The sequence below is a fragment of the Lethenteron reissneri genome, chromosome 47, assembly GCF_015708825.2.
Source record: "Lethenteron reissneri isolate LAM-NWPU_2019-01 chromosome 47, ASM1570882v1, whole genome shotgun sequence".
NCBI lineage: Eukaryota > Metazoa > Chordata > Hyperoartia > Petromyzontiformes > Petromyzontidae > Lethenteron > Lethenteron reissneri.
In genome coordinates, this window is record NC_083825.1 from 4,425,437 (window position 1) to 4,451,513 (window position 26,077).

Genomic DNA, 26,077 nt, shown 5'->3' on the forward strand with positions numbered 1-26,077 from the left:
TATTCATGCTTCTGTTGTGTAATAGTTCGATCTCCGGGCGCGGCAGTGAAACAAAAAAAAGCAATAAGAACACACGTTTCTTGCGTAGCTAAAGCGTGACAAAGTCCGCGCATTTATTTACAAAACCAGAAACTCCAGTCCAGGGAACTCCAGGCCGCGTTTTTCTTCCTACCCACGGCCGGTTTTCTCAATGCGCCCGGGCATTACGCAACACGTATTTTCCATCGCAACAATTGAACGCGTCAATCTACGGAACGACACGAAAACCAGAACTGGATCGGAAGATAAAATAAAATAAAACTAATTCGTTCACAACACTGCCCTAAAGAGGAAACAAAATATATAGGCGACGTTTCGGGTAATGCACCTTCTTCATGTATATCTTCTCTTGATATACTGTGGTTCGAACTCTAGACTTACAAACTAGAGGTTATGAGTTCAATTCCTGGATGGACGTCGATTCAGCATATCATCATCATCAAGATAATCATTATCAATCCGATCATCATTGCCACTGACATCATCATCCTAATGGCTATCGTCACCACCATTGCTACCATGTTGATCATTATCATCGATGTCATCTTCACCACCACCACCATCATTGCCATCTTCACCAACGTCAGCATCCCAACTATTATCATCATCATCACAACCACCACCAACCACCACCAACACCACCAACACCAACAACACCAACAACACCACCAACACCACCAACAACACCACCAACACCAACAACAACACACAACAACACCACCACCAACAACACCACCACCAACACCACCAACACTACCACCAACACCACCAACACCACCAACACCACCACCACCAACACCACCACCACCAGCACCAACAACACCAACAACACCAACAACAACACCAACAACACCAACAACAACAACACCAACAACAACAGCAGCAACAACACCAACAACACCACCACCAACAACACCACCAGCACCAACAACACCAACAACAACACCAACACCAACAACACTAACAACACCCACAACACCCATAACACCAACACCACCAACAACACCACCAACACCACCACCAACAACAACAACACCAACACCACTCACAACACCACTCACAACACCACCAACACCACCAACAATACCACCCACAACACTAACCAAAGACAAATATCCACTGTGGGGCGAGCATCTATGTAGGCCGGAACAGCACACGAGTCGGTGATTGGCCAGCACCACGCCCGGTCGCCTTTGTCTCCCGAGTGGCGATGTTTACACACCGCACCAGGTACTCATTTGATGCAGAGTCGACCTAGGGGAGGCCCAAGGACCGGTTCAGATAATCGTCACTGGGTGTTGGCCGTGAGTGGGAATCGAACCCGGGTCGCCAGGTTCGGAGCACAGGGTAGCGCTAACCGCTACGCCATCGTTCCCCCCAAGAGTAACCACCACCATCATTGCATCATCAAGCATGATCAATCATATCCCTCCGTGGCCAATTAAACTAATGATAATGTCGTGGGAAGCCAACAGTGAGAGTCCTACGGTATACGTTTCTCGCCATAGTAATCTGGAATTTCCTTTACTCGCTAAGAACTGCCAATGGAGATGGCAGACACCTTGACCCGAGAAACTTCGTTCAGATTCAGATGTCAAACGCCACTCGTGATGAGAATGACACACATTCCACTGTGAGCTGGACCTCTTACTGGTAGGAACCTCCTGGTTACACCAGCCCATAGGGGATTATTGTCTCCGTCCGTCCGTCGTACAGGGAGGGGCTGGGTGGGGAGGGAGGGGCTGGGTGGGGAGGGGAAGGTGGAGAGGGGCTGGGTGGGGAGGGTGGGAAGGGGCTGGGTGGGGAGGGTGGGGCTGGGTGGGGGGTGGGAGGGGTGGGGCTGGGTGGGGAGGGGCTGCTCACCCCGTGGTGCCCTTATAAAACTCAACGTTTAACCTACTCACGCCGACTTGTGCCCGCCCTCACAGTCGGGCATATTTGCGGAATACACAACGCCGCCGTTGACCCTGCAGGCCATTGACCGAGCAACCCAACGTTCCTACCAGCTCCTTCCGCAGGAATGTTTTTACTTGAGGAGTCGAACTCAGTTTAATCGGCGCATAATCGTACAGCGGCATCACCACTTGTCACAAGCAATGATCGCAATTGAAGCCGAACTAATGATGACAAGCTTCCGATACAATAGGGAGTGGGAGCTTACGACTCGTGGGCTGCGAGAGGCTAATCGATTTCATTCCGTGCTCCCCGCGGGGGCCACACGAGGCGTGACACCGCGAAACGTCTCACAGAATGACATTTGAACCTCATGGCGGGACCCCGGCTCTCGCATAAACTGCGTTGCGACGTTATTTTAAATCCTTTATATTAAGTTCACTTGCTTGCTTGCTTGCGCGCTTACGACCGTGCACATCTTTCGGTCGTTTTTTTAACCCACTTCCCGTGATCCAATCGAGCTGACATTTTGCACACAGACTCGTTGTGCGTGACAATTTATTTTCGTGAAAAATTTTCCCCCCAAAATTTTCCACTTTTTAGGATTTTTTTTCATATTTAATTTAAAATACCAATGTGATGAAAATGAAACTCTTACTCAAGAAAAACAGAAATGAATAATAAAATAAAACCGATGCCACGCATATAAAGGATTTATAGTGAAAAACTTAGTTTTTACGGGTTCATTTTTTTATGTCTGTTGAAGGCGAACGACACGGAGATCTGTTCATCTCGACGAGCTCTACACGATGCGTGAATAAAAGTTTCAAAGTTTTGTTTCTTCTGCGCATTCGTCCTCGCTGCTGCGCTTGGACACGACGTGACAACAGAATGATCCGCGCCACGTGGCTCGCGGCAGTCATGTGCACGGTGAGACGGAGTGGCCAAACATACATTTCTTTTTTTTTACGATTTTCACTTCCGTTTATTCGGGACCCCGGGGTCCCGCCATAAGGTTCAATCACCCGTCCGCACAGCAGCAGCACTCATCGGGTTCTAGAGAGGAGAGGGCAAACACAAATCTATATTTGAACCAGGAAACACCGTGTTTCTAATTTCAGCACGCGGAGAAGTGCTTTCGAATCTCTTTATTAAAGGGGGGAAAAACATATAAACTAGCCTGCAAAAAATTAACCCGTAAAAACAAAGTGTTTCACTATAAATCCTTAATATGTGTGGCGGCTAGAGTCCTCTCGTCCTCTGGCTTGAGATGGCTGCCACCTATGGGTCAGATGATTGTCTGCCACCATTAAGCAATTGGTAATTAAATATATATATATTTTCCCTAAACAGTGTAAAATTTTGGAATATTTTTTTCACGAAAATTAATTGTCACGCACAACGAGTCTGTGTGCAAAATGTCAGCTCGATTGGATCACGGGAAGTGGGTTAAAAAACGATCGAAAGATTTGCACGGTCGTAAGCAAGCAAGCAAGCACGCAAGCACGCAAGCAAGCAAGCAAGTCAACTTAATATAAAGGATTTAAAAAGCAATCTACCAAGCTAACCTCATTATTTTCTAAGCAGAGAAAATTGGGTTCTGAGTTTAATCCGAACGCGCACGCGCGCTTTCCACGCCTCTCTCTCTCTCTCTATGCCAGTGGTTCGTAATCCTGGGGGTTCATGCCTCGCCCCCCGGGGGTGCGAGATGCCCTTCCTGGGTATGCAAATTCCTTGTCAAGGCGCCCTTCCTCCTCTAACCCAGCTTAAATATACGCTCCAAGCTTGGTGGTGTTCATTCAGACGCTGTCATTCCGACAGACCTGTTCTTCACCTGAGGACGGCTGCTTGCGTTGTGGCCGAAACGTCATGAGAATTGTATTTTATTATGTTTTATTTTTATTATTTTTATTACTTCCCTTCTACGTGGCTTTACCGAAAGAACCAATAAGATGAATCCCTGCAGTCACGAAAGCTTTAAATCAAATTTGACGGCCAGATTTGTTTTAGAATGCTGTGGTTGTTCCATCTGATGAAGATCGCTTGTGTTGCGATCGAAACGTCGAGATTTGTTTGATTTTATTTTATTTCTACCTACGTGACTTTACTGAAAGAACCAAAGAGTACGGGCACGTAAGTTAAAACTTACTTTGTTTCATCAAACCTGTGTATTTATCAACATTCACGACGATAATGAGCCAATAATGTCTGTGTGTCCCGCGTGTGACGTCACTCAACGTCGGCCAGCCCCCCTCATTAATAATCATGAACAGGTGACGTCCTCCACATGGATCCCCTCCCCTCATCATTAAAAATCATGAGCAGGTGACGTCACTCCACATCGAACAGCCCCCCTCATTAATAATCATGAAGAGGTGACGTCTTCCAAATGAATAATCCCCTCCATTAATAATAATTAGCGGGTGACGTCACTCCACATGGGGGGGGGGGGGGGCGAGGCGCCTCCTCCCCCCTCCTCGGCGTCAACTCACAACCCTCACTACAAAGGCAAAACCCTCACGTCACGTGATCTCCGTGACGCTGTTGAGACATCGAAGTAAAAAGGACGTCGTGATGAACAAGGAATTATAACCTTTATAAATAAACTAAGGTGGGTTGTGGGGTGAGTGCAATAGTGCTGGTGGTGAGTTGTGGGTGAGTGCAGTGGTGGTGCTGGTGAGTTGTGGGTGAGTTCAGTGGTGGTGCTGGTGAGTTGTGGGTGAGTGGAGTGGTGGTGGTGGTGAGTTGTGGGTGAGTTCAGTGGTGGTGCTGGTGAGTTGTGGGTGAGTGCAGTGGTGGTGGTGAGTTGTGGGGTGAGTTCAGTAGTGGTGGTGGTGAGCTGTGGGTGAGTTCAGTAGTGCTGGTGGTGAGCTGTGGGGTGAGTGCAGTAGTGGTGGTGGTGAGTTGTGGCTGAGTTCAGTGGTGGTGCTGGTGAGTTGTGGGTGAGTTCAGTCGTGGTGGTGGTGGTGAGCTGTGGGGTGAGTGCAGTAGTGCTGCTAGTGAGCTGTGGGTGAGTTTAGTACTTAACACTGCACTACAATACAACATTTTTAGCAATTATCCCAGTCTATGGTGTATATGCAGAAATTACCAAGACTAAATGCCATGTGTAGCCTTCAATAGACTGTTGGAGTCAGTGCTGTTAGCGAGCACCTATTAAGGCCGTCACTGCGCGCGAAGGTCGTGGTGTGGCCGCAGCCACACCCAGCCGCTTTTATCTCCCCTTTGCGCCAGGTGCTAATGCAAGGTGAATCGTAATAGGTGATCATTCGAGGCTGAGACAGACCAGGGGGGGATGGGGGAGACGGGATCGTTGTTCGCGTGTATCGGTCGACGTCCACGTTAGCCGTGGCCACGAATCGAACGTAGCAGGACTGGCGGGTTCGTAACGCGGAGCGCGAAAACCATCGCGCCACCGCTCCCGCAAAGACAAAGATCCCCCGTATAGCCTTTCGACAGACTGTTTGGGGCAAGTGCTGTTAACGAGCACCCATATGAAGGCCGGAACGGCACACGAGGGAAAGGTGGTCGTCGGCCAAAAACCACGTCCGCCTTTGTCTCCCTCCATCGCCGACATTTTTTCGTTGAGTCCGACCTAGGGGAGCACCACGAGCGGATTCAAAAAGCGAAATTGGCCGAGGAAATATAATGGCACCTGCAACGGGAATGGAACTCGGCTCAGCCGTGCTTCGCAGCAGCGCAAGGGGCCCTCTCACCGCAGCAGGCGCGGATCGGCACCGCCCTTTTCTCGCTCGCTATGGGGTGCCGGAAGACGTGGGTGGGACGGTGGAGGGGGGGGGGACAGGTCGGGGGGATAAAGCAACGATGTTAGGTGGCCAGTCGCGTGAGTCGCACGGGAAAGTGAGTGCCGTGCGTGCTTGCGAGTTGAGCGGTTGCGCGCGCGCAAGTCACCGGCTGCGCGTGTGAGACGCTGCTGCACCTCCCGCTCCTCGCCGCCGTCCCAGCAAGACTCCCACGTGCCCCCCACCCACCCCGCAACATACCCCCCTCACACACACACTCCTCCGTCGTCCAGATTGTCCGAGCAGTTCCTCTGCGGAGTGGCGAATTGCTCGCTTCACCCGGCGACCGACCGACCGACCGACCGCGAGCGCGAGAAGGCAGGGGGGCCATGAAGACGTCGGTGTGGATACTGGTTGCGGTGGTGACAGGTGAGATGAGCGCGACCGATGTGTTAACACCGACACAGAGGCACAGAGGACACGGGACACGCGCGCGCTCGGACTCGCGTGTACACGCACACACACACAGATACTTACACAAACAAACAAAAATCCATTCGGGGGCATGTGCTGTTAGCGAGTGGCACCTATGAAGGCCGGCGCGGGGCACGAGTTTGGGTGGGTGGCCCAGCAACCACGCCGTTGGATTTTACACGTCGCGCCAGGTACTTATTTGAGGCTGAGTCGACCTAGGGGAGGCCCAGGATCGGTTCAGATAATCGTCACTGGTGTTCGGCCGTGAGCCGGAATCGAGCTCGTGTCGTGCCGGGTGTGTAGGGCAGCGTGCTCACTGCTACACCACCGCTCCCCATACATACACGCACACTTACAAAGACAAAGATCATCCCTATAGCATCGACATACTTTCTTTTTTCAAGGAAGTTCTGTTAGCGAGCACCTATTAAGGTCGGAACGGCGGACGTGTGATTTTTGCGGTGTGGCCGGAGCAGTGCCTAACACGACCACTCTTGGTGAAATATAAATCAACAGGCAGTGTATTTTAGGCTGAGAAGACTTAGTGGTAGACGCATTCCAGGTTAACACACGGTAATCATGTACGTCATTGCCCAGAATCAAACTCAGGTGGCCGGGATCGTAGCAACGAACACACACACACACACAAAAGACTCACGTACACACACCCGTACAGAGACACACACAACCTCCATATATACACACACACACACATCCATTTATGTACATACACACCTAAAAAAAGACAAAGATCCCCCGTATAGCCTTAACAGCCTGTTGGGGCAAGTGCTGTTAGCGATCACCTATTAAGGCCGGAGCGGTACACGAGGGGGTGGGTGGCCAGCACCACGCTTCACCGCCTTTGTCTCCCTCGTGGCGATGTTTACACACCGTACCAGGTAATCATTTAAGGCTGAGCCGACCTAGGGGAGGCCCAGGACCGGTTATAATAATCGTAACTGGCGTTGGCCGTGAGCAGAGATCGAACTCGGGTCGCCGGGTTCATAGCGCAGCGCGCTAACCGCTACACTACCGCTGCCCACATACACACACACAGACTCACGGACACACATAGACAGACACTCAACACATATACAGACACACAGAGAGACACGGACACGCACACGCGCACCCAGCCACACACTCCCACATCGGCAACGACCCACACCTACACACACACAGGGCTGTATACACACCCATATACACTTTTGTACGTCACGACTGTGGAATGAGCCCACGAATGAATTGTCCACGCTGCTCTGTAGTTGCATCTTAACCAGCTCGGGTGTAATGAAACAATTAATCGATTACAATCGATTATACTGTTCACGATACATTAATCGAATAACGTGCGTGATAAAAAAATACTTTTTTTTAAATGTCTTATATTTTGTTTGACAACCTGTGACCAAACCACTCGCAATACATACGATATCCTCACATCTCGGAGAGTATGTTACACATCGTAATTACAGGTATTACAATATAGATATTTGTCCATGGCCAGTTTTTTCTTCTCCTCGAAAGCTCCCGACATGGTCAAGATAATGCATCGTGCTCAGCTGCTCTGACCCTGGAGAATTGCTTAGGCGGGCGACCGTCTGCAGAAAACGGGCGGTGGAGCAAAACCCATCGTTGTGCTGTACATCTATGGTCTCGTCTTACTTTAAATGTGTTTTTAAACCTTGATAATCAATCCCTTTGCAATGGAACGTCTTGTTGACAAGGGTGCCCAGACCTCCATCATACCATACTCACCAGCGTTGAGAAATATGGTCAACTAATAACACCCCCCCCCCCCCACTCAGAAACAGAATATTTAATTTTCTATTTAAAGCTTTCGTGACTGCAGGGATTAATCTTCTTGGTTCTTTCGGTAAAGTCACGTAGAAAGACGCTGTCTTTCCGACAGACCTGTTCTTCACCTGAGGACGGCTGCTTGCGTTGTGGCCGAAACGTCGTGAGAATTATTTTATTATGTTTTATTTGTATTATTTTATTATTTCCCTTCTACGTGACTTTACCGAAAGAACCAAGAAGAAGAATATGTATTTTTACTGGAGGAATCCGATGAGGTATAAAGTAGGCCCGCACGGCAGTAGATTGGACAGCAACACCGCTTGCATGCAATGGGTTCATTTGATCCGACCGAGCCAGCCACTAGTGGCCGCTACATTCGTCGCGAGAGTTAAAATGAATAAATAATGGGCACACGCTGACATCGATTTGGGGACGCAATCCGTGCTGGGTCGGATAGACTCCGCACCCGCGATAGACTCAACAACGGCAAACGCTTCCTTTCGACCCAACGAGCCCACAGAACACAAACGAACGTCCTTGTCTATCAACATCGGGCAATTGGGCAGCAGTGGCCTGAAGCGAGGCCGACTCTGCCGATGAAGACGTTGAATGTCAGGAAGAGGACCCAGAGCGTGCTCGCATTAAACCAATGCTTTTGGTACGTGATGGACTCCCGCGGAAGGGCCGTTCGCTCGATGAGATTCGTCCACAATTTTAAAGGAAAATATATTCGCAGGAAGGTGAATTCTCTGTCAATCGATGTTGTGAACCCCATAGAACAAAAAATTACGTATTTATTTTACCAGGTAAGGCCCACTGAGCCATATAGTTCTTTTTCAGAAGCGACATGGTCACAAATGATAGTTCAATGAATCGGCTTATCATGTGGATATGTATTGCAGCCAAACACTCTAAACGCGTGATGTTGATTCTAAATGTGGAGGGAAAAACAAGAGGACCGGAGGAAAATCCACGCGACACACGGGAAGAGAGAGAGAGAGAGACCGCAAACTCCCAATATACAGCAGCAGGCGTCAGGGTCGGAATCGAACCCACGGCCTCCTGCATACCAGGCGAGGTAGTTAACATCTCCTAGCCACCGTGGCGCCCCAGGGTCTGCCCGACACTTGACCGGACGTGTTGTGTTACCTGTGTGTGTGCTTTCCCCACCTCTTCCTCCCATTCCCATTGTACCGGACGCATGTTTACCACCGTGGTAGCCCCACGGGTTAAGGTTGGAGTTGTTACGACGCATCATGTGGCCACGTAAAAAAAAAAAAGTTTTTTTCGTAGCAAGTCGACTTGTTCTTCTGGTCGTAGGAAAGACAACTAAATAAAAAAATAATCCACTCATTCAGCAGCAGCAGCAGAGGAAGAAGAGGGAGAGAGAAAATAACCTTTACGACGCTTGCGACATCGCCACGTGTGGCTTGATTGTGGTGAGCCAATGACGCTGTGATTTGGGCGTCGGATAACACGAGTTCGATTCCCGGCTATGGATAACGACAACGGTTGGCAAAATGATAGCGTCAACCTGGAGTGGGTTGACCAGCGTGGTGAAGTATGGTCAAACAACCACTCACCCTCCACGTCCCTCCACCCCGGGGCCAACACGGTGTGGAGGAGGACTTCATCTAGCAGTGGATGGATTCACAGAAGGGCCTGTAATGTATGATTATAGTTGAGTGTGGCGAAATGCCAATTCATTTCATTTGGCCGGGATTCTAAATTCCTTTCATTTGGCCGGGAAAGGCTCACCGAGTCTCAAGAGTGTTCATCAGGAGGGTCCTGCCGCTACATTTGGGGCGTTTGGGAAATTCCAATCATGAGTTGCGCTTCGCGTACGAGGAAACGTGAACCTTGATGAAAGTAAATAAATAAATAACGGGTCAAATAATCGGGGTTTCGCATTACTTCAGAGTACAAGCATTCCGATCTCTCTTTTTTTGACGTTATAAGTTACTTATTCCACGTGTAAATGACTAACCACGAACACTTCATATATATATACACACACAAACGCGGTACATGTGCACACGCATTCACAACCTAACCTTTAACATACTGTGCTGTTAGCGAGCACCTATTAAGGCCGACGCGGCACACGGAGGATGTTTACACACCACACCAGGTACTCATTTAAGGCTGAGTCGACCTAGAGGAGGCCCAGAACCAGTTCAGATAATAATCACTGGTGTTGGCCGTGAGCGGGAATCGAACTTGGGTCGCCGGCTTAGGAGCGCAGAGCGCTAACCACTGCACCACCGCTCCCCCCCCCCACACACTCGCGCATAGTAACGCGTTTTTTTTTCGTTTCACTATTTCACTGACGCCAAAGTGACATGCACGCATTCTTCACTGCATACCTTTTATCGCTGTTGTCCAGGGGTGGTCTGTTAAATATTTGCGACGAAAGAAACTCAACACGCAGTCGGCTTTCGCGACCAATATCATGCATAATTGCGTTTTTTTTTTGGGTTAGATCGCGTAAATATATAAATGTGTCGTTAAACCCGCCACCACCCGACACGGCCAATTGTCCGTGACAAAGCCAAATAACCCCAAAAACATCTAACGACACGTTCATATTTACGACATATTCATATTCACGCGATCTAACCCAAAAACAAACACCTGTATTATGGACAAAAGAAACTGTACCTTGTTCGACGCATGTTGTCCTGTCTATTGAAAATCAACATTTGGAGGGCATGTTATATTAATAAGATGGTGGCTAGATGTGAACTACCTCGCCTGGTATACAGGACGTCTGCATGTTTGTAGGTTTGCTGTGTCTCCTCTCTCCCCGTGGATTTTTCTCCGGGTCCTCCGATTCCACCCCCCCCCCACCTCCTCCACATTTAGAATCAACAACAACAACACCACGGCGTTTCGAGAATCTGGCTGCTATAAATGTCCACGTGACGATGGGCCACTTCGTTGAGCTATCGTCTGTGGCCTGTCGCTTCCGAGAACGAGCTTTGGAGCTCAGTAGGCTCTACCTGGTAAAATAAAAAAAAATGTGTTTCGTTTATTATCAGGTGCGACCAGATTTACGTCCCTTTACTCTATTGATACCCGTGTTCTTACGAGTCCTGGTGGCACGTCTTATTTTCCCACCGCGTCTTATAATCCGGTGAATACGGCAGCCATAGCATTTTGTGTGTCGCCATGGAGACAAAAAAACCAACAACGCTACCATTGCTCACTCCCAGATGCAATTGCGAAATTCTAAATTCTCTCTCTCCAACTCTCTCTCTCTCTCCAACTCTCTCGCACACTCTCACACACGCTCCCTCTCTCTCCCTCGCTCTCCCCCTTCGCGAGAGCGGATTGGAGAGTTGGACTTGGCCGCTCCTTGCAGAGGTTAACGGTTCGTGTCCAGCTGCCCGCCCTAGTTAATGCTGCAGGTGTGATGATGACCTAAAAACTACGCCGCCTGTTTCCCAGTCAATGTTAAATTACTGGGACGTCTGGGAAAAAGAGCTTCATAGCTCATAGGATTCCTTCTTTGGTAAATACATATTCAGATTCGGATACAGTAAATGTCCCATAATGCAATTTGGAAAAAAACCCCAGAAACAGGCCACGTGTGCCAGCATGTGCCAAATTTAGAAAATTGCTCTCGGATGACCAAATTGTGTACATCCGCATAGCGACATCGCCCACCCCCCCTACCGTGAAACTGCTGGCAGGCTAAATGTCCGTGAAACATAACGCCTTCGTGATAGCCTTGTTCAGGGCTCGCAATCGTCAGGTCGCTGAGTTCAAATCTTAGTTGGGCGGAGGGTTGCGGGGGGGGTGACTCAGCTCATCATCCCTTCGAGGTCGAACAAAAATTAGTGCCATTTCGCGGCGAAGTGGACAGCGCTCCCCCCTATGGAATGACTCGGCCCCGTCATAGTCATGTGGAATTTCCACCACTGCCCCAGGGCTGTAAACGGGAAAATGAGCCCCTGTAAACGGGAAGATGAGCACCAACATCCTCAATGCTCATTTGAGCAGGACATCATATTTTGACTCTGGCTAATGATTTGATTTGTGTTCTACTCCTTCTCCCACCCCCCCACACCCGCAGTCCTCTCCTGCTGCACCAGCACTCCAGTCCCAATGCTGAGTGATTTGGAGATGAGCGGCGATGGGGATGATGATATCGGCTCGGCCGATTTTGATGGACCTGTGGTTGGGCCGCGCGTTCTGCCCGTGGTGGGACTAAAGGAAACCGGCACGGGAGAGGCGACCCCTCCAAAAAGTACGTACGGGGCCCGACTGTGAATTTGTGCGTGCGCACGTGCGTGTTGTGTGTGTACGTGTGTGTGCGCACGTGCGTGTTGTGTACGTGTGTGTGCGCGTGCAGGGAGCAGTGTCGTAGAGGTTAGCGCGCTGCGCATCGAACCTGGCAACCCGGGTTCGATTCTCGCTCACGGCCAACACCGGTGACAATTATTTCAACCGGTCCTGGGCCTCCTCTAGGTCGACTCATCCTCAAATGAGTTCCTGGTGCGGTGTGTAAACATCGCGGCTGGGGAGACAGGTGGTGTTGGCCACCCACCCCCCGTGTGCTGTGCCAGCCTTCATAGGTGCTGCTTGCTAATAGCACTTGCCCTAACGGTCTGTTAAGGCTATATGGCGGATCTGTGTCTTTGGAGCGCTGGTGCTGTGGTTAGCGCACTGCACTACGATGCTGCCATCCTGAGATTAATTCGCGGTTATGGAATGATACCGACTCGCTACGAAATAAGTGCTTTGGTACGATGTGTAAACATCAGCATTGTGGAGTGACAAAAGTGGCTTGCCATGGTGTTGTCCACCCACCCTCTTAGTGTGCCTTGCCGGTCTTAGTAAATGCTCGCAAAGAGCGTTTGCCCAAACAGGCTAAAGGGGGGGGGGGGGGGGGGGGGTTGGGATCTTTGTGCGCCAGTGCCATTGTAACATTATTGACACCGGACAAACCTTTCAGGGTACATCTTACTTTATAGTCTGGAAAATGTGGTGTTCCAAGTTCAGAGATGCCGAAATGTCGCCCTGGCTCTTGCCATGTTCACTGAGACGTGACTGTGCCTGCCTCCAGCAGCAGTTGTTTGACAATAAACTTTGGCCCTGAGTTCACATTTATCTAAGGTCCTGACTATGAAGCCGAATTTGCTCGGTCAGATATCGCCGACGCGTAACTTTTGTAACATTCCTCGAACGTTGTGCAATGTCACGCACGTACGTACGTGTGTTGAACTTCTTTCGCACCGTACGTAGCCAACCGTGCTAATCAGAGGTGTGGAGGAAGGACAACAAGCTAAACACAAAAAAAACGGTTTTGTTGCTTCTGTTTTGTATCTCAGTTGCACCTTACTGGGCCATTAAACTCAGTCAGGGCCCATGTCTCTGTGTGATATAGTAGAGGCTGGGAGGTCTGACCACACCCTCCCATTTTTCCCCGGGCAGCCTGGCCCAAACAGCAGGGCAGGGAATCTAGACAAGGAAAGGCATCTTTCTTGGCCTATGTCTAAAGCAAACTGACCAGGCATACGAGAGAAGTAATACAGGTAAAATGAAGATAGTAGTAGTAAATTAACTAAAGGAATAGTAATCCAGGCTTCTGATTATACACAATAAATACATAAACATACGCCATATTGGGTTTGGTGTTACTATGTCTACCACGTGCCATCACAGTAGGCGTTGCAAAGGCAAGTGAAATAAGTAATATTTAAAAAAAAACTTTTTTATAAACACGTTTTTTATGAAATGTACTAGTAATGGAAGAACTCCACGACTCCAGGAAGTGGCCCCGAAGCTTGCCATAACGTGAGGGACCATGGTCAATTACAGGCAACGTCAGTTGACCTTGGACAATTAGAGCCAAGACGAAACATAGAATATAGTATTGTCATCAGGATGACATAAGTATACCAAGTTTGCAGTCGATACCACATTGGGAAGTGAGTTAAAATTGAGATTTGAGGATACAACAACAACAGACCGAGTGAGTTAAATGAAAGCGTGTAAAAAACGGATTTTAAAGGGGCACATAAGCAAAGTTGCTACCGGTCACACAGCCACATGTACGTACACAGCTCCTGCATCAATCCACTGCTGGACGAGGTCCTTTCCACACCGCGCAGGGCCGTAGGGGTTAAGTCGCCCAGATTTCACCAACAGGGACCACCACACCCAACGATGCTTTGCCCCGCCGTTGGAGCGCGCGTTGCTCGCAACGTCGCTGCCGGCGACTGCGCCGTTTCAGAACCGCGGCTGTAGGAAACATCGAGATTGCGTGCATCGTAATGACTTGGAGTCGCGTTTGTTAAATTCAACTTTTAATTCTTTCTTTCTTTTTCTTCTCGTTTACTTCAAATCGCCAGAGCCCCGCGAAGGAGCGAAGAAAAGTGACGGGGACAAGAAAGGTGAGGGCACGGGCAAAGGTGGCGGCAAGGGTGGCGGCAAGGGTGGCGGCAAGGGTGGCAAGAAGGGGGGCAAGGGAGGGAAGAAGGGGAGGAATAAGTGCCCCAAGTCGATGCGCAACTACTGCATGAACGGGAAGTGCAAGTACATCGAGCCAATCAAGAAAGCGAGCTGCGTGTAAGAATCGCACAGCACACACACGCACGCGCACGTACACGCACGCGGGCACACATTGTCTCACAACGGTTTGTCAAGGTGCAGCCCTGCAATTTTCTGCTCGAGCTACCGCTGGTGGAAGGGTATCGCTAGTGCGTGCTCTTGAGAGACCCTCGAGTCGAGGGTATTTGGCCTACTCTTCCACGCTTGACGAGACGTCTTGGAAGAGGTAGGAGTAGCTGCACTTCAGCGTACCCCCACAACGTGCCGGGTCAAGTAACTGGCGTGGTCTGCTCGTTTATAGTAATGGTTTAGAATGTTTAATGCACCGAATTTTTCGTTCACCCTCAGAACGAGAGAGAGAGAGAATGTTTCAGAGATTAGGGAAACCACGGACGAGCAGCTAGAACAGGCACCAACCATTTCCCAAGCTCTGTGGTCCTATATTTGCATGTTTCACCAACTCTGCTGGGTGGACAGAGGCGGTGATGGGGGAGGGGATGTAAGCAATGTGCCCCATTATTTGAACTGTCGCGCCGGGAGATGGAATCGAACCTGCGACCTCTGCAATGCAACAGCAGTTGTGCTGACCACTGCAACAACATCTAGCATGAATAACGTTGTCACGTGACCAATTTGTTACTAAATTCGTCGGGGTTTCGACGCATTTATATTTACGCGAAAGCCCGCGTGTTAAACGCACATTGGCATTTTTACCCAAGAAGCAATCTGAGCCAAGAGTCAATCTTGACTCAGTTAATCTCAAGGACAAACCTGGGCGTCTTTGTGTGTTGCAGGGTGACGATACTTTCACTCTCGAATTCCCGAGGCGATAATCTTTTTTTGTTTGACGCTTGCGCTTTGCACGCGACAAGCGCTCTCAAGGTCCACACTAGAACGATGAGGAGAGCACTCGATAATTCATCCAGGAAAGCCTCTGCGAGTCTCAAGACTCCTTGTCAGGAGGGTCATGCCATGGGATGTTGGGGTCAATTATTTTGCCTTCATTTGCTTTACTTCCCCCACCCAGCCCCGTGCAATTCTTTTCCAAATCGTGCTATTGGCATTGTGACCTGAGAAAAAAGAGATTACGGGCCCTCTGTGGTGAGCAATCGAACTACCCTTTGTTACAGAGCACGGCTCTGGAAGTTGGCGTTACGGAACCACCTCTGACTTGTCACTTGCCAAGGTTCAGGGGACACCCCTGCCCTGCAAGGCCGTGTTAGTGACAACCGAGGGAGCTGGAATGCAGCCAAATTAGGTTCACAGGTTAAGTTCGCTTTCGCGGCCACTGTGCGGTCGATCGGTGACGGAGCTGTGGCCACCAACGGACAACGCTCCTGAAGTCACGGGGCGGCTCAGACCCACGTTGATAGCCAAGGACCTCACGGGTTCGGCTACTGTTGCTTTGGTGTCGTCTAAAAAAATGAACAACGACAGATTTTGCAAATGGGGTTCTCATTTGCCCGTAGGCATCGAACATTACCCAATACACACGTAAAGTATACGTATATATAGAACCAGTTTGGGGGTAATTGAGTGAGTGATGGACGTATGTTCTAATGATGTTCTAAAAGGAATAGAGAGCTGACATTTGGCTCGAACGCATTCGGGACCTGTGCTAGTAACCAGAAATGTATTCGGGCCTGTGCTTGTAAGCAAAGGTTACATCTGGGGATCTGGAAAGGAGCAAAATTCAAATTTCCCAACAGATTTTCAACATCTCAACTTTTGCGAGACCTTTTGTTGTTCGTCAGCGTATGACTCTACACAGTCAACATCATCATTAGCCATGGTCCATCCTCTGCTGGATGAAGGAGTGATGCAGTGAGCCCCGTGTGCGGCAAGCGCCGGGTTGGATGGTTGCGCTGTAGGATTGCGGGATATAGCGGTGGCTTGGGAAGGCCTTCGTTAATTATGCACGCACACACACAACAACACACACACACACACCACAACACACACACACCACAACAACACACACACACCACAACAACACACACACACCACAACACATACACAACAACACACACACACACAACATAACACACACACAACAACACACACACACACCACAACATACACACACAACAACACACACACACCAACACACACACACACAACACACACACACCACAACACACACACCACAACATACACACACAACAACACACACACCACAACATACACACACCACAACACACACACACAACAACACACACACACACCACAACACACACACACAACAACACACACACACCAACACACACACACAACACACGCACACAACATAACACACACACAACATAACACACACACACAACAACGACACACAAACACAACACACACCAAAAACACACACACACCACAACACACACACAACAACACACACACACCAACACACACCACAACACACACACACCACAACACACACACAACAACACACACACACCAACACACACACAACATAACACACACACAACATAACACACACACACCACAACACACACACACAACAACAACACACACACACTCAAGAACAACAGCAGTAGTTCACAGTCCCTTGATGAAGGCCACCCCATGGGGGTTGTTTGGCCATAACTTCACCATCCTAGTGAAGTTATGGCCTAAGGAGCGTTGATGATTTTCACTTGTGGCCGGGAGTGTACGTATGTTGAACCTCTTTCGCTCAATACGTAGCCAACCATGCGAATCGGAGGTGGGGGGTAAGGACCACACGTCCACGCTCTGTTTCACAAGGTCCATAGTGCGGGAGTTTCAACCACTGCGTCACCATTCCACGCACACTATATATAGAACTCGCTATATATATTGTGTGTGTGTGCTTTCTCCACGTTACTACTGTGAATGCATGCGGGTCCGTATCTTTACAGCTGCAGCGCATTCTGTGGCGAGGGACGCACGGGCCAGTAGAGACAATGCGTGGTTTTAAATGTCACTGACGTTCCTCGTCACGCAAGGGGCCAGCCAGAAAACCTCGTCATCATTTTCGTTGCCTTTCACGAGCGCAAACATTTTTTTCAATGACGTCACCGCTTTTTTTTTGGAGAATCTAAAAAGAGAAAAAATACTTCGCCAGGGCTTCAGAGATGTCGAGGACGATTCTTAGCACGCACGCAAAGATCACCCCCCCTCCTCCAATACAACCGCCATTCGTCACTAAGTGACGGTGACGTCACGACGACGCCCGTGCCAGGCCACGTGCACTTTGAGGCCACGTGAAGTGTCAAAGGCTCGCTGCTGACAGGAGGTTACGGGACAGACGCAGCAGGTGCCGTGCGCTGGCTGACTGAGATGACCGGTAGATGCACCACCAGCTGTACCCCCCTACTGTGCCAACTTGCTGCATTTTAACCGCCCGGCGTTCCGCCCGTTGTTGTGAGCGTCGCTCCTCTGCCCTCAGTTGTTGCTGGAGGGCGACTGCCTCCAACAACTGCCCAGTGGCCTCCTTCACGCCACGCACACACGCGCACGTTTAGCTGCGTAACATTGCAGCGTCGATCTTGCTGTTGGCGAGTGGCTGTGTCGGCAAGGGCGTGACTAGCACCGAGGGAGGGCAATTTGGGGCCACCGTTCTGTCTCCGTCGGTGCCGATGTTCGCACAGCGGCACGAGGTTACGAGCGCATTGCCTAAGACGATGACCAAGAGAAGGAAATGAACACAGCTTTGCGTTCGCGTAGAAGTCGCCACTGATCTTGCGTACTGTCGTGTAAAGTGCGGTGAGTTGAACCGCTACACCACCGATGACGTCCCGTTTGTGTGTGCACACGTGTTTACGTGCACACTTAAGGAATCACGCTCGATCGCACGTAAATGTGTTGGGGGTCACAAAGACAACGATTCCTCCCCCGCCCCGCCGTAGAGCCTTAAGATATTTATGGGGCAAGTGCTGTTAGCGAGCACCTATAAAGGCCGGCACGGCACACGAGGGGGAGGGTAGCCAACACCGCGTCTCCGCCGCAGGTGATGTTTACACACCGCAGCAGGTATTCATTTTGAGGCTGAGTCAACCTAAAGGGAGGCCCATGATCGATTCAGATAATTGTCACTGGTGTTGACCATGAGCGGGAATTGAACTCGGTTCGCCGGGTTTGTAAGCGCAGTGCGCTATCCGTTGCGCCACCGCTCCCCATTGAAGGCACTCAGTATACTTGTTGACAAAGATCCATCCCCACGTATAGCCTTTCCAGACTCTTGGGGCAAGTGCTGTTAGGAAGCACCGATGAAGGCCGGCACGGCATGTGAGGGGGTGGATGGCCAGCCAGGAATCACACTCACTCCACACACACACACGTGCGAGGAATCACACTCACTCTACACACACACGTGCGAGGAATCACACTCACTCCACACACACACGCGAGGAATCACACTCACTCTACACACAAACACACGCGCGCGCACAGAGCCTGTACAACAATAGGAGGCGAGCGTGCCCTAATGATGGGGGGATTGAGCCACGTGCGAGTCACGCGCATTGTGAAGTCGCGGCACGTGACGAAACCAGCGTCACGTGACCGCCCGTGACGAGAGCGCCACGTGGGCGTGGCTTGCTCGCGACTGATGCCATGTGAGCATCGTGACAAAGATTGCCCCGCGTAGCCTTCACTGACTTTTGGGGCACCCACGACGGCCGGCACGTGCACACGTGCGTACACACACGTGCCTATACCTACTACACGCACACAGCCCCTTTTAGTCACTCCGCTGCTGGATGACCGCCTCCCCACACTGTGCGGGGAAGTGGTGGTGGTGGTGGGTAGGGGGTTGGTTGACCATACTTCACCACGCCTCGGCTGTGGGGGGTTGATAGAGGCACCACTGTATTATTATAGTGCATGTGCTGTTGGCGAGTAGCACCTATGTAGGCTGGTACGGCACACGGAGGGGGTGGGTGGCCAGCACCATGCTCGCCCGTCCGCCTTTGTCTACACAAAGGAACACACAAACTCACCCAAGACGTGGTGTACTGCACGCAGTGGTACACAGCGCGTGGGCTCGTGAATTTGTGCAGGACAGTCGGTGACCTTTTGACATTGTGTTCTCTCACGCCTGCATGGCACGGCGGTGGGTGAGCTTTGCCCCCGGCCTCGCTCTGGCAGCACAACATTTGCCGAAGCAAATCAATAAATAATAGCGGCTGGCCTCCGTCAAACACCGGCGGGCGGACCCGTTCCGGATTTTTTTGCGCGCCGTTTCGATTCTTGGGGAACGGAGATCATCGTCGACTTCCCGGAGAAGAAGCTTCCACCGCGAGCGAAACGTCGGACATCGTACCGTATATATGTAAAGAAAAAAAAACACGTGGCACAGCTCGGAAACACCTTGGGAGAGCTGTGCAGCGCAGCCGCAAGCACGTTCCAAGATAGTCCTCGTTCAACGCGGCAGTTGATGCCTTCATGAACAATTTGTCGCGCTAAGCGGAAAACGCGTAAAGCGACGAACAATTTACCCGTAAATGATGTGACGCTAGACTTTGGCGAGATACGATGTCCTACTACCACGCACACGCAGTGAGATGGAGGGACAAGTAACTTAGGGTACGCCACTCCGCTCAGCCACGCAGCTCCAGAAAGTAGTGCGTCGTTTACCGCTCACAAGCCGCGTTATAACGTCGTGCGAAAATTGTTCCCAAATGGCAGAAAAAGCGCTAGAGTGAAAACGCGTTACAGCGTGAACACCACGCCAGGGGCACCTCGATGGCTAGGAGATGTTAACTCCCTCGCCTGGTATGCAGGAGGTCACGGGTTCGATCCCGACCTTGACGCCTGCTGTATATTTGGAGTTTGCGTGTCTCTCTCTCTCTCATCATCATCACGGTTACTCGGAGATGTTGTTAACTCCCCTCGCCTGGTATACAGGAAGTCACGGGTTTGATCCCGACCCTGACGCCTGTTGTATATTTTGAGTTTGCGGTGTCTCTCTCTCATCATCATCACAGTGGCTCGGAGATGTTAACTCCCTCGCCTGGTATGCAGGAAGTCACGGGTTCGATTTCGACCCTGACGCCTGCTGCTGTATATTTGGAGCTTGCACATTCTCTCCGTGGTCGTTTGGGTTTTTCGTTTTTTCTCCTCCACATTTAGAAATGAACGTGCATTAAGACTCGTATTTCACTGCTACGAATGTCAACGTGATAATAAGCCACTTCGTTGAGCCATCATTTGTGATATCCAGGCCGCTTATGAAGAAGCGCTATTCAGCTCGGTGGGCCTTAGCCGGTGAAATAAAAACCGTTCGTAGCGTTTAATAGTTTATTGCACAAAGCAGCAGCGGGAGCAGCAGCGGCAGCAGCTGTGGTGCCAACCCATCGCAGTGCCCTTATTGAGATCCTCACCTCCGTCAATGTTTCACGCGCAGGTGCGAGAAGGACTACGAGGGCGAGCGGTGCGAGAAGAGGATTCTGAACGTGTCCACGCTGCAGGCGCCCCGCGTGCCCGACTCCATGGTCCTGGCCGTGGCGGCGCTTGCCACCGCCTCCGTGAGCCTCATCGCCACGCTGGTGCTCATCGCCACCATACGGTAAGTGGGCTGTCCCGCTCGTTTCGTTTCCTTCCGTTCGGTCGTTCTCTCTTCATTACATCTCACGAGAATTAAATTGGTCTCGCCCTCCTGTCTGTGCGCTCCGTGCTGTCCTTCGATGACTGCTCTTACATCTTCATTACCGCAACCATCACCAGAACCACCACTCACCGATACCCGCCATTCGCCACTAAGTGACGGTGACGTCACCACGGTGCCTGTGCCAGGCCACGTGGACTTTGAGGCCACGTAAGTGTCGAACGTTCGCTGGCAGCAGGTCACGGGACAGACCAAAATGACTGGCAGATGCACCCAGCTTTGCCCCCTACTGTGCCAACTCTATGTATTTTAGCCGCCCGGCGCTCCGCTCGTTGTTGTGAGCGTCGCTTCTCTACCCTCCGTGGTTGTTGGAGGGCGACTGCCTCCAACTGACCAGTCGTGTCTTTCACGAACCCAATCCACCACTCACCACAGCCACCACCACCAACCAAACGCTGCCTGCTCTCGTTCCCGCTGGGGGAGGTGCTGTTAGCGAGCGCCTGAAAAGGCCGGCACGATGTTTATATACACCACTCATTTAAGGCTGAGTCGACCTAGCAGGGGCCACGGACCCGTTCTAATATTTGCCACTGTTATTGGTTGTCAGTGGGAGTTGAACTCGGCTCACCGGGTGTTCGTAGCGCAGTGCGCTAATAATCCCGACGCGACCGCTGCGGTGCATAACACGCACACAACACATACACAACACATACACACACATAACACACACACAGGACACACACAACACACACAGGACACACACACACACACAGGACACACACACACACAACACATACACAGGACACACACAACACACACACAACACATACACAACACAGACACAACACACAACACACACACATGACACACACAACACACACACAACACACACACAAAACACATACACAACACACACAACACACACAGCACACATATACAGTACACACACAACACACACACACACACACAACACATACAGCACACATATACAGTACACACACAACACACACCACACACAAAACACACATGTACAGTACACACACAATACGCACACAACACACGCCCAAGTCCCTCTCTCACGCAAACGCTGCCAGAACAAGTCCACATCAAAGAGTTTCGGCAGGTGAGCTCACAACGCCTCTCCCAGCAACACCTGCCTCACCTGCCTCCCCGCTCCCCCGCCCTGATTCCCGTCTCTCACCGTAGGCTCCACTCACTCACGCCCTTCGCCACCTCTCCTGCTCCCCCACCCCCCTCTCTCCTCCTCCACCACCCACCCCGGCTCTCCGTGTCCTCCAGTGACAGCGCTAAGCAATAACCAAGCCGAGCAAAAGCTGAGCGCCCCAAGTAGTCCGCTGGGCGTCGGGATTGGTGACGCAAAATTATTGATGGGCCCACACGAATAAATATCAGATCCTGATGACCATAAGAGGTCCATTTCGCGCGAGCAAGCAAATGCATCTCTCAAATGTCTCCTATTTCGATTTAAAGCTTTCGTGACTGCCGGGATTCATCTTCTTGGTTCTTTCGGTAAAGTCACGTAGAAGGGAAGTAATAAAATACTAAAAATAAAACATAATAATATAATATAATAATATAATATTATGTTTTTTATTTATTATTTTATTACTTCCCTTCTACGTGACTTTACCGAAAGAACCAAGAAGATGTCTCCTATTTGTCGTCAAGCGGAGCATCGCTTTGTGGGGAAGGCGACAGTGGGTGTCCTGTGGGGAGATTTCAACCCCCTCTTTGACACCGACTGCCCCCCCCGTGGGAGTGCCGTCTTTGCCCGTGGGGCCCTGTTCGGTGAAAACAAACCATGACCCCTGAAATATCTCCGCTCGTTTCAGGTGCCGACGGAAAAAGACTTCCACCTACGACGTGGGGACGGAGAAGGAGAAGCTGAAACTTCGTCCGGAGGAAACGTCGTCTCATGCATGAACCCCCTCTCCACCCTGAAGACCACAAACTCTAGTCTTATCGGCACAGCAACAACAGCAACAACAACAACATTCACTTTTCAACGTCACCATTCTACTTTGGCAACAATGTGTTTGTGAGGGTTTGCGATGGGCGGGATACGTTTTCCAGGGTGGAGAAGGGCAGGTGACAGAGACGGGCATTGGAGTGGCACCCACATGTTGGTGACCTAGATGAAGATCTAAGACCGTGATGGTGGAGGTGGAGGTGGTGGTGGTGATAAGATCACGACTACAGTTCTTGAAGAACGTGTGACCTGTGAAACAAGGGGAAGACCTAAAACCAAACAGATGGTGGCGATGATTTGATGCGAGTCGGTCGTTGAATGTCGCGTGTTGATCGCGCAGCATCTGCTAAGCCGGGTCCACATCTGAGCAAATCAGTTGCGTGCAACCGGGTTGCCTGCAACCGAATTGCTTACGTGCGGACGTTTCTGCGACCAGTTGTACAACCCCCCCCCCCCCCCGTTGCTCACGGCAGATTATAGACAAGAATCTCGAGCAGCGATCTGCTCCGCGATTTGTAGCGATGCGTTTCGTCACGTGACGCACTTGCGAATGTGTAACAATTGGCCGTTACAATCCCCAATCAGCCGTTCGATTTCCCCCTCGCTCAACTGCTCGCTCAGGTGCGGACAAAGCAGTCGGGAGGCGATCGATTGAGCTTGCGCGAGCGATTTCGAGAGCTTTCTTGCTTGCGCAACCAACTCGGTCAGGCGGCGGATGTAGCTTTAGAGCAAATCGATTTTTTGATGGTTTCACGATTTTGTGAAGCCTTATAACCCCTCTGAGTGTGGCGCTAGAAAGTACAAATTAGGCAGTATTTTTGTGTCGTTTCGTGGAACAGTGTTGATGGTGACTATATCGGTAAATTATTGTTCACGCTTCTATAAACATACGTCGTATAATATTATCGTACTATATGAGAAAAAAAAAAGTTTTGCTGGCTGGCGCATGTCTGCACGATGGCATCGTTAAGCCGTGTCCGCGGGTAGCGCTGATGTCTCGCCCCCCCCCCCCCCCCGGACAATCCATCCGTCCCAGCCACCCTCCACCCCATTCGTGAACCCAGGCATGTGTGTGGGTATTGCTAGTTATAATCATAAAAAATAACCCCCTCCCATTCAAGTTTGCAGGAATGCCACCCAAAAAAAACGCCCGTTAATAGAGGATAAAACGCAATGTGCATCTAAACGTATTTATGACTTGTGCTTTTTTGTTCCAAATTGATATCTCAGTTTGTCCCAGCTAGTCCCCGGCGCTTCTCTTGCTCAGCGAAAACGATCTGACGGAGTGGATTCTCTCCCCAAATGTACAGCGTTTTAGATGTACATACATAGCCACACGTGAGCACACACACACACCTTCATTTGCCAAAGATCGACAGCGTACACATCTGTTTGCGGGTCGTTGAAATGAAGCTGAGTCTCGCGGTTTAAAATGATTATGGCCAACGTTGAGTTATACAGGATGCCTTATTGTGTTATCGGCACTGCGAGTTTATTATCGATGTACACGCTGTGTTGTGTAACACTATTCTTGCTGTAGAAGCTGGATAGAAGTACACCGCTTAGAGTAATAAGACCAACTGTGCTTTTATTTTTTTAAATCTAAAGTCTGCTTCCATCTGAAGATGCCGTTTCTCATGGGTCTTCCTTAATACGGTCAAATGTGTAACGTCGTGAGCCATTCCATGGCATCCTGAAGGTATCGCCAGTGCAATGTGAGCGAGCTGTGTTCACATCAGGCGCGCTAAACTCCTGGCTTCAACTGCGGTCGTACATTCACAGACCATCCTCCCCCGCACCCCCAGCTTGTTAGTCCACTATTGTTGGGGGGGGGGGGGTGCGAAGAAGGAGGCCTCGACTAGAGTGTTGTTTGACCATACTTCGCCACATTTTTTGTGGGCCAGTAAATTAGTCCGGTGAACTCGGTTGGGCTCATCGAAATTCGTTTCGCGGTCCAACGTGATCACTGTCGCCACGCCGTTTCGCAGTTGGCATTACCCCCCCCCCCCATCACCAATCCCCCTCTCTTTCTGTTTCTCGTTACGCTCCAAGATGATTGCTTTTGTTGCAAGGTCACGGTCGGGTGGAAATCGCTCCAGAAATTCGGGTCAAACTGCTTTGTTTCGTTGTGGCTTGTAAAGAGTTTTCAGGAAAAGTTAAACAGATCTTCCACCCCCCCCCCCACCACCACCCTACCTATCGACGCGTTGCCTTGGGCTGTCGCGTATGGGTCTCAATTAATTTTCAGGCAGTAAGTAGCTCAATGTTGCGTTTGTCTTTAGCTTATATATGATTGTAAATAACAGAAACACGTTTGTCATTTATTCGGCAGTGATGTCTATGCGGGGGTAGGGGGGCAGGGATCGGTGGGGGGGGGGGCTGTCCATATACAAATTAACTTGAAACCGTGACTTGTTATTGGGCAGCACTCGGTGGGAGGGGTTTCAATCAGCCAATAAGGTGATGAGGTGTCTTCCACCTCAATGGGATGACTCAACATTCAACAATTCATTTATTTTCAAAGCAAGTGACGTAAATGAGAAAAACGTGGTTTTTACATACATATATAAAGTGTTTTTTTATGTTCGTAAGGTTTTTTTTGTTTTTCTAATTTAAAATAACTATATTTTTAAATTAATGTTGTAAATTGAGACGAGCCTCCACTGCGCAACGAATATTGTCCCGTGGCATGCCCAGTGACGCGCCACGAACTCACGACTTTCATTAATTGACTCGAAACTAAAGTGCATCCAACTTAACTCCGCCTACTCGTTTAAAAGTCGCTTTCCCCGCTGGTGCACCTATCTCAAGTTTTAGATTATTTATTAAAGCTTTTATACAAATGTGTATATATTCTCTAAACAGAGTTGTCTCGGTTGATTTTTTGGTTGTTTAAGTTGCACGCGAGTTCATAAACGGACGCACACGAGGGGGTGGGTGGCCAGCACCACGCCCGGCCGCCTTTGTCTCCCCAGTGGCGATGTTTACACCGCACCAGGT

The 26,077-nt window shown here is 50.3% G+C and overlaps 1 protein-coding gene across 1 annotated transcript; it reads left to right on the plus strand.

Annotated features, from left to right (window-relative positions):
* Positions 1 to 5,788: 5,788 nt before the first annotated feature.
* LOC133354386 (amphiregulin-like) lies at positions 5,789 to 26,009 on the plus strand. Its single transcript, XM_061571190.1, has 5 exons — positions 5,789 to 6,104; positions 12,028 to 12,201; positions 14,309 to 14,525; positions 20,887 to 21,048; positions 22,941 to 26,009. Exons 1-5 carry the CDS (start codon positions 6,065 to 6,067, stop codon positions 23,029 to 23,031), a joined length of 684 nt encoding a protein of 227 aa, XP_061427174.1. The 5' UTR covers positions 5,789 to 6,064; the 3' UTR covers positions 23,032 to 26,009.
* The last annotated feature ends 68 nt before the right edge of the window (positions 26,010 to 26,077 follow it).

Coding starts and splice junctions, on each gene's coding strand:
- LOC133354386 (XM_061571190.1), top strand. CDS start 6,065: ATGAAGACGTCGGTGTGGATACTGGTTGCGGTGGTGACAG. Junction 6,105..12,027: donor ACTGGTTGCGGTGGTGACAG/GTGAGATGAGCG, acceptor CCACACCCGCAG/TCCTCTCCTGCTGCACCAGC. Junction 14,526..20,886: donor ATCAAGAAAGCGAGCTGCGT/GTAAGAATCGCA, acceptor TTTCACGCGCAG/GTGCGAGAAGGACTACGAGG.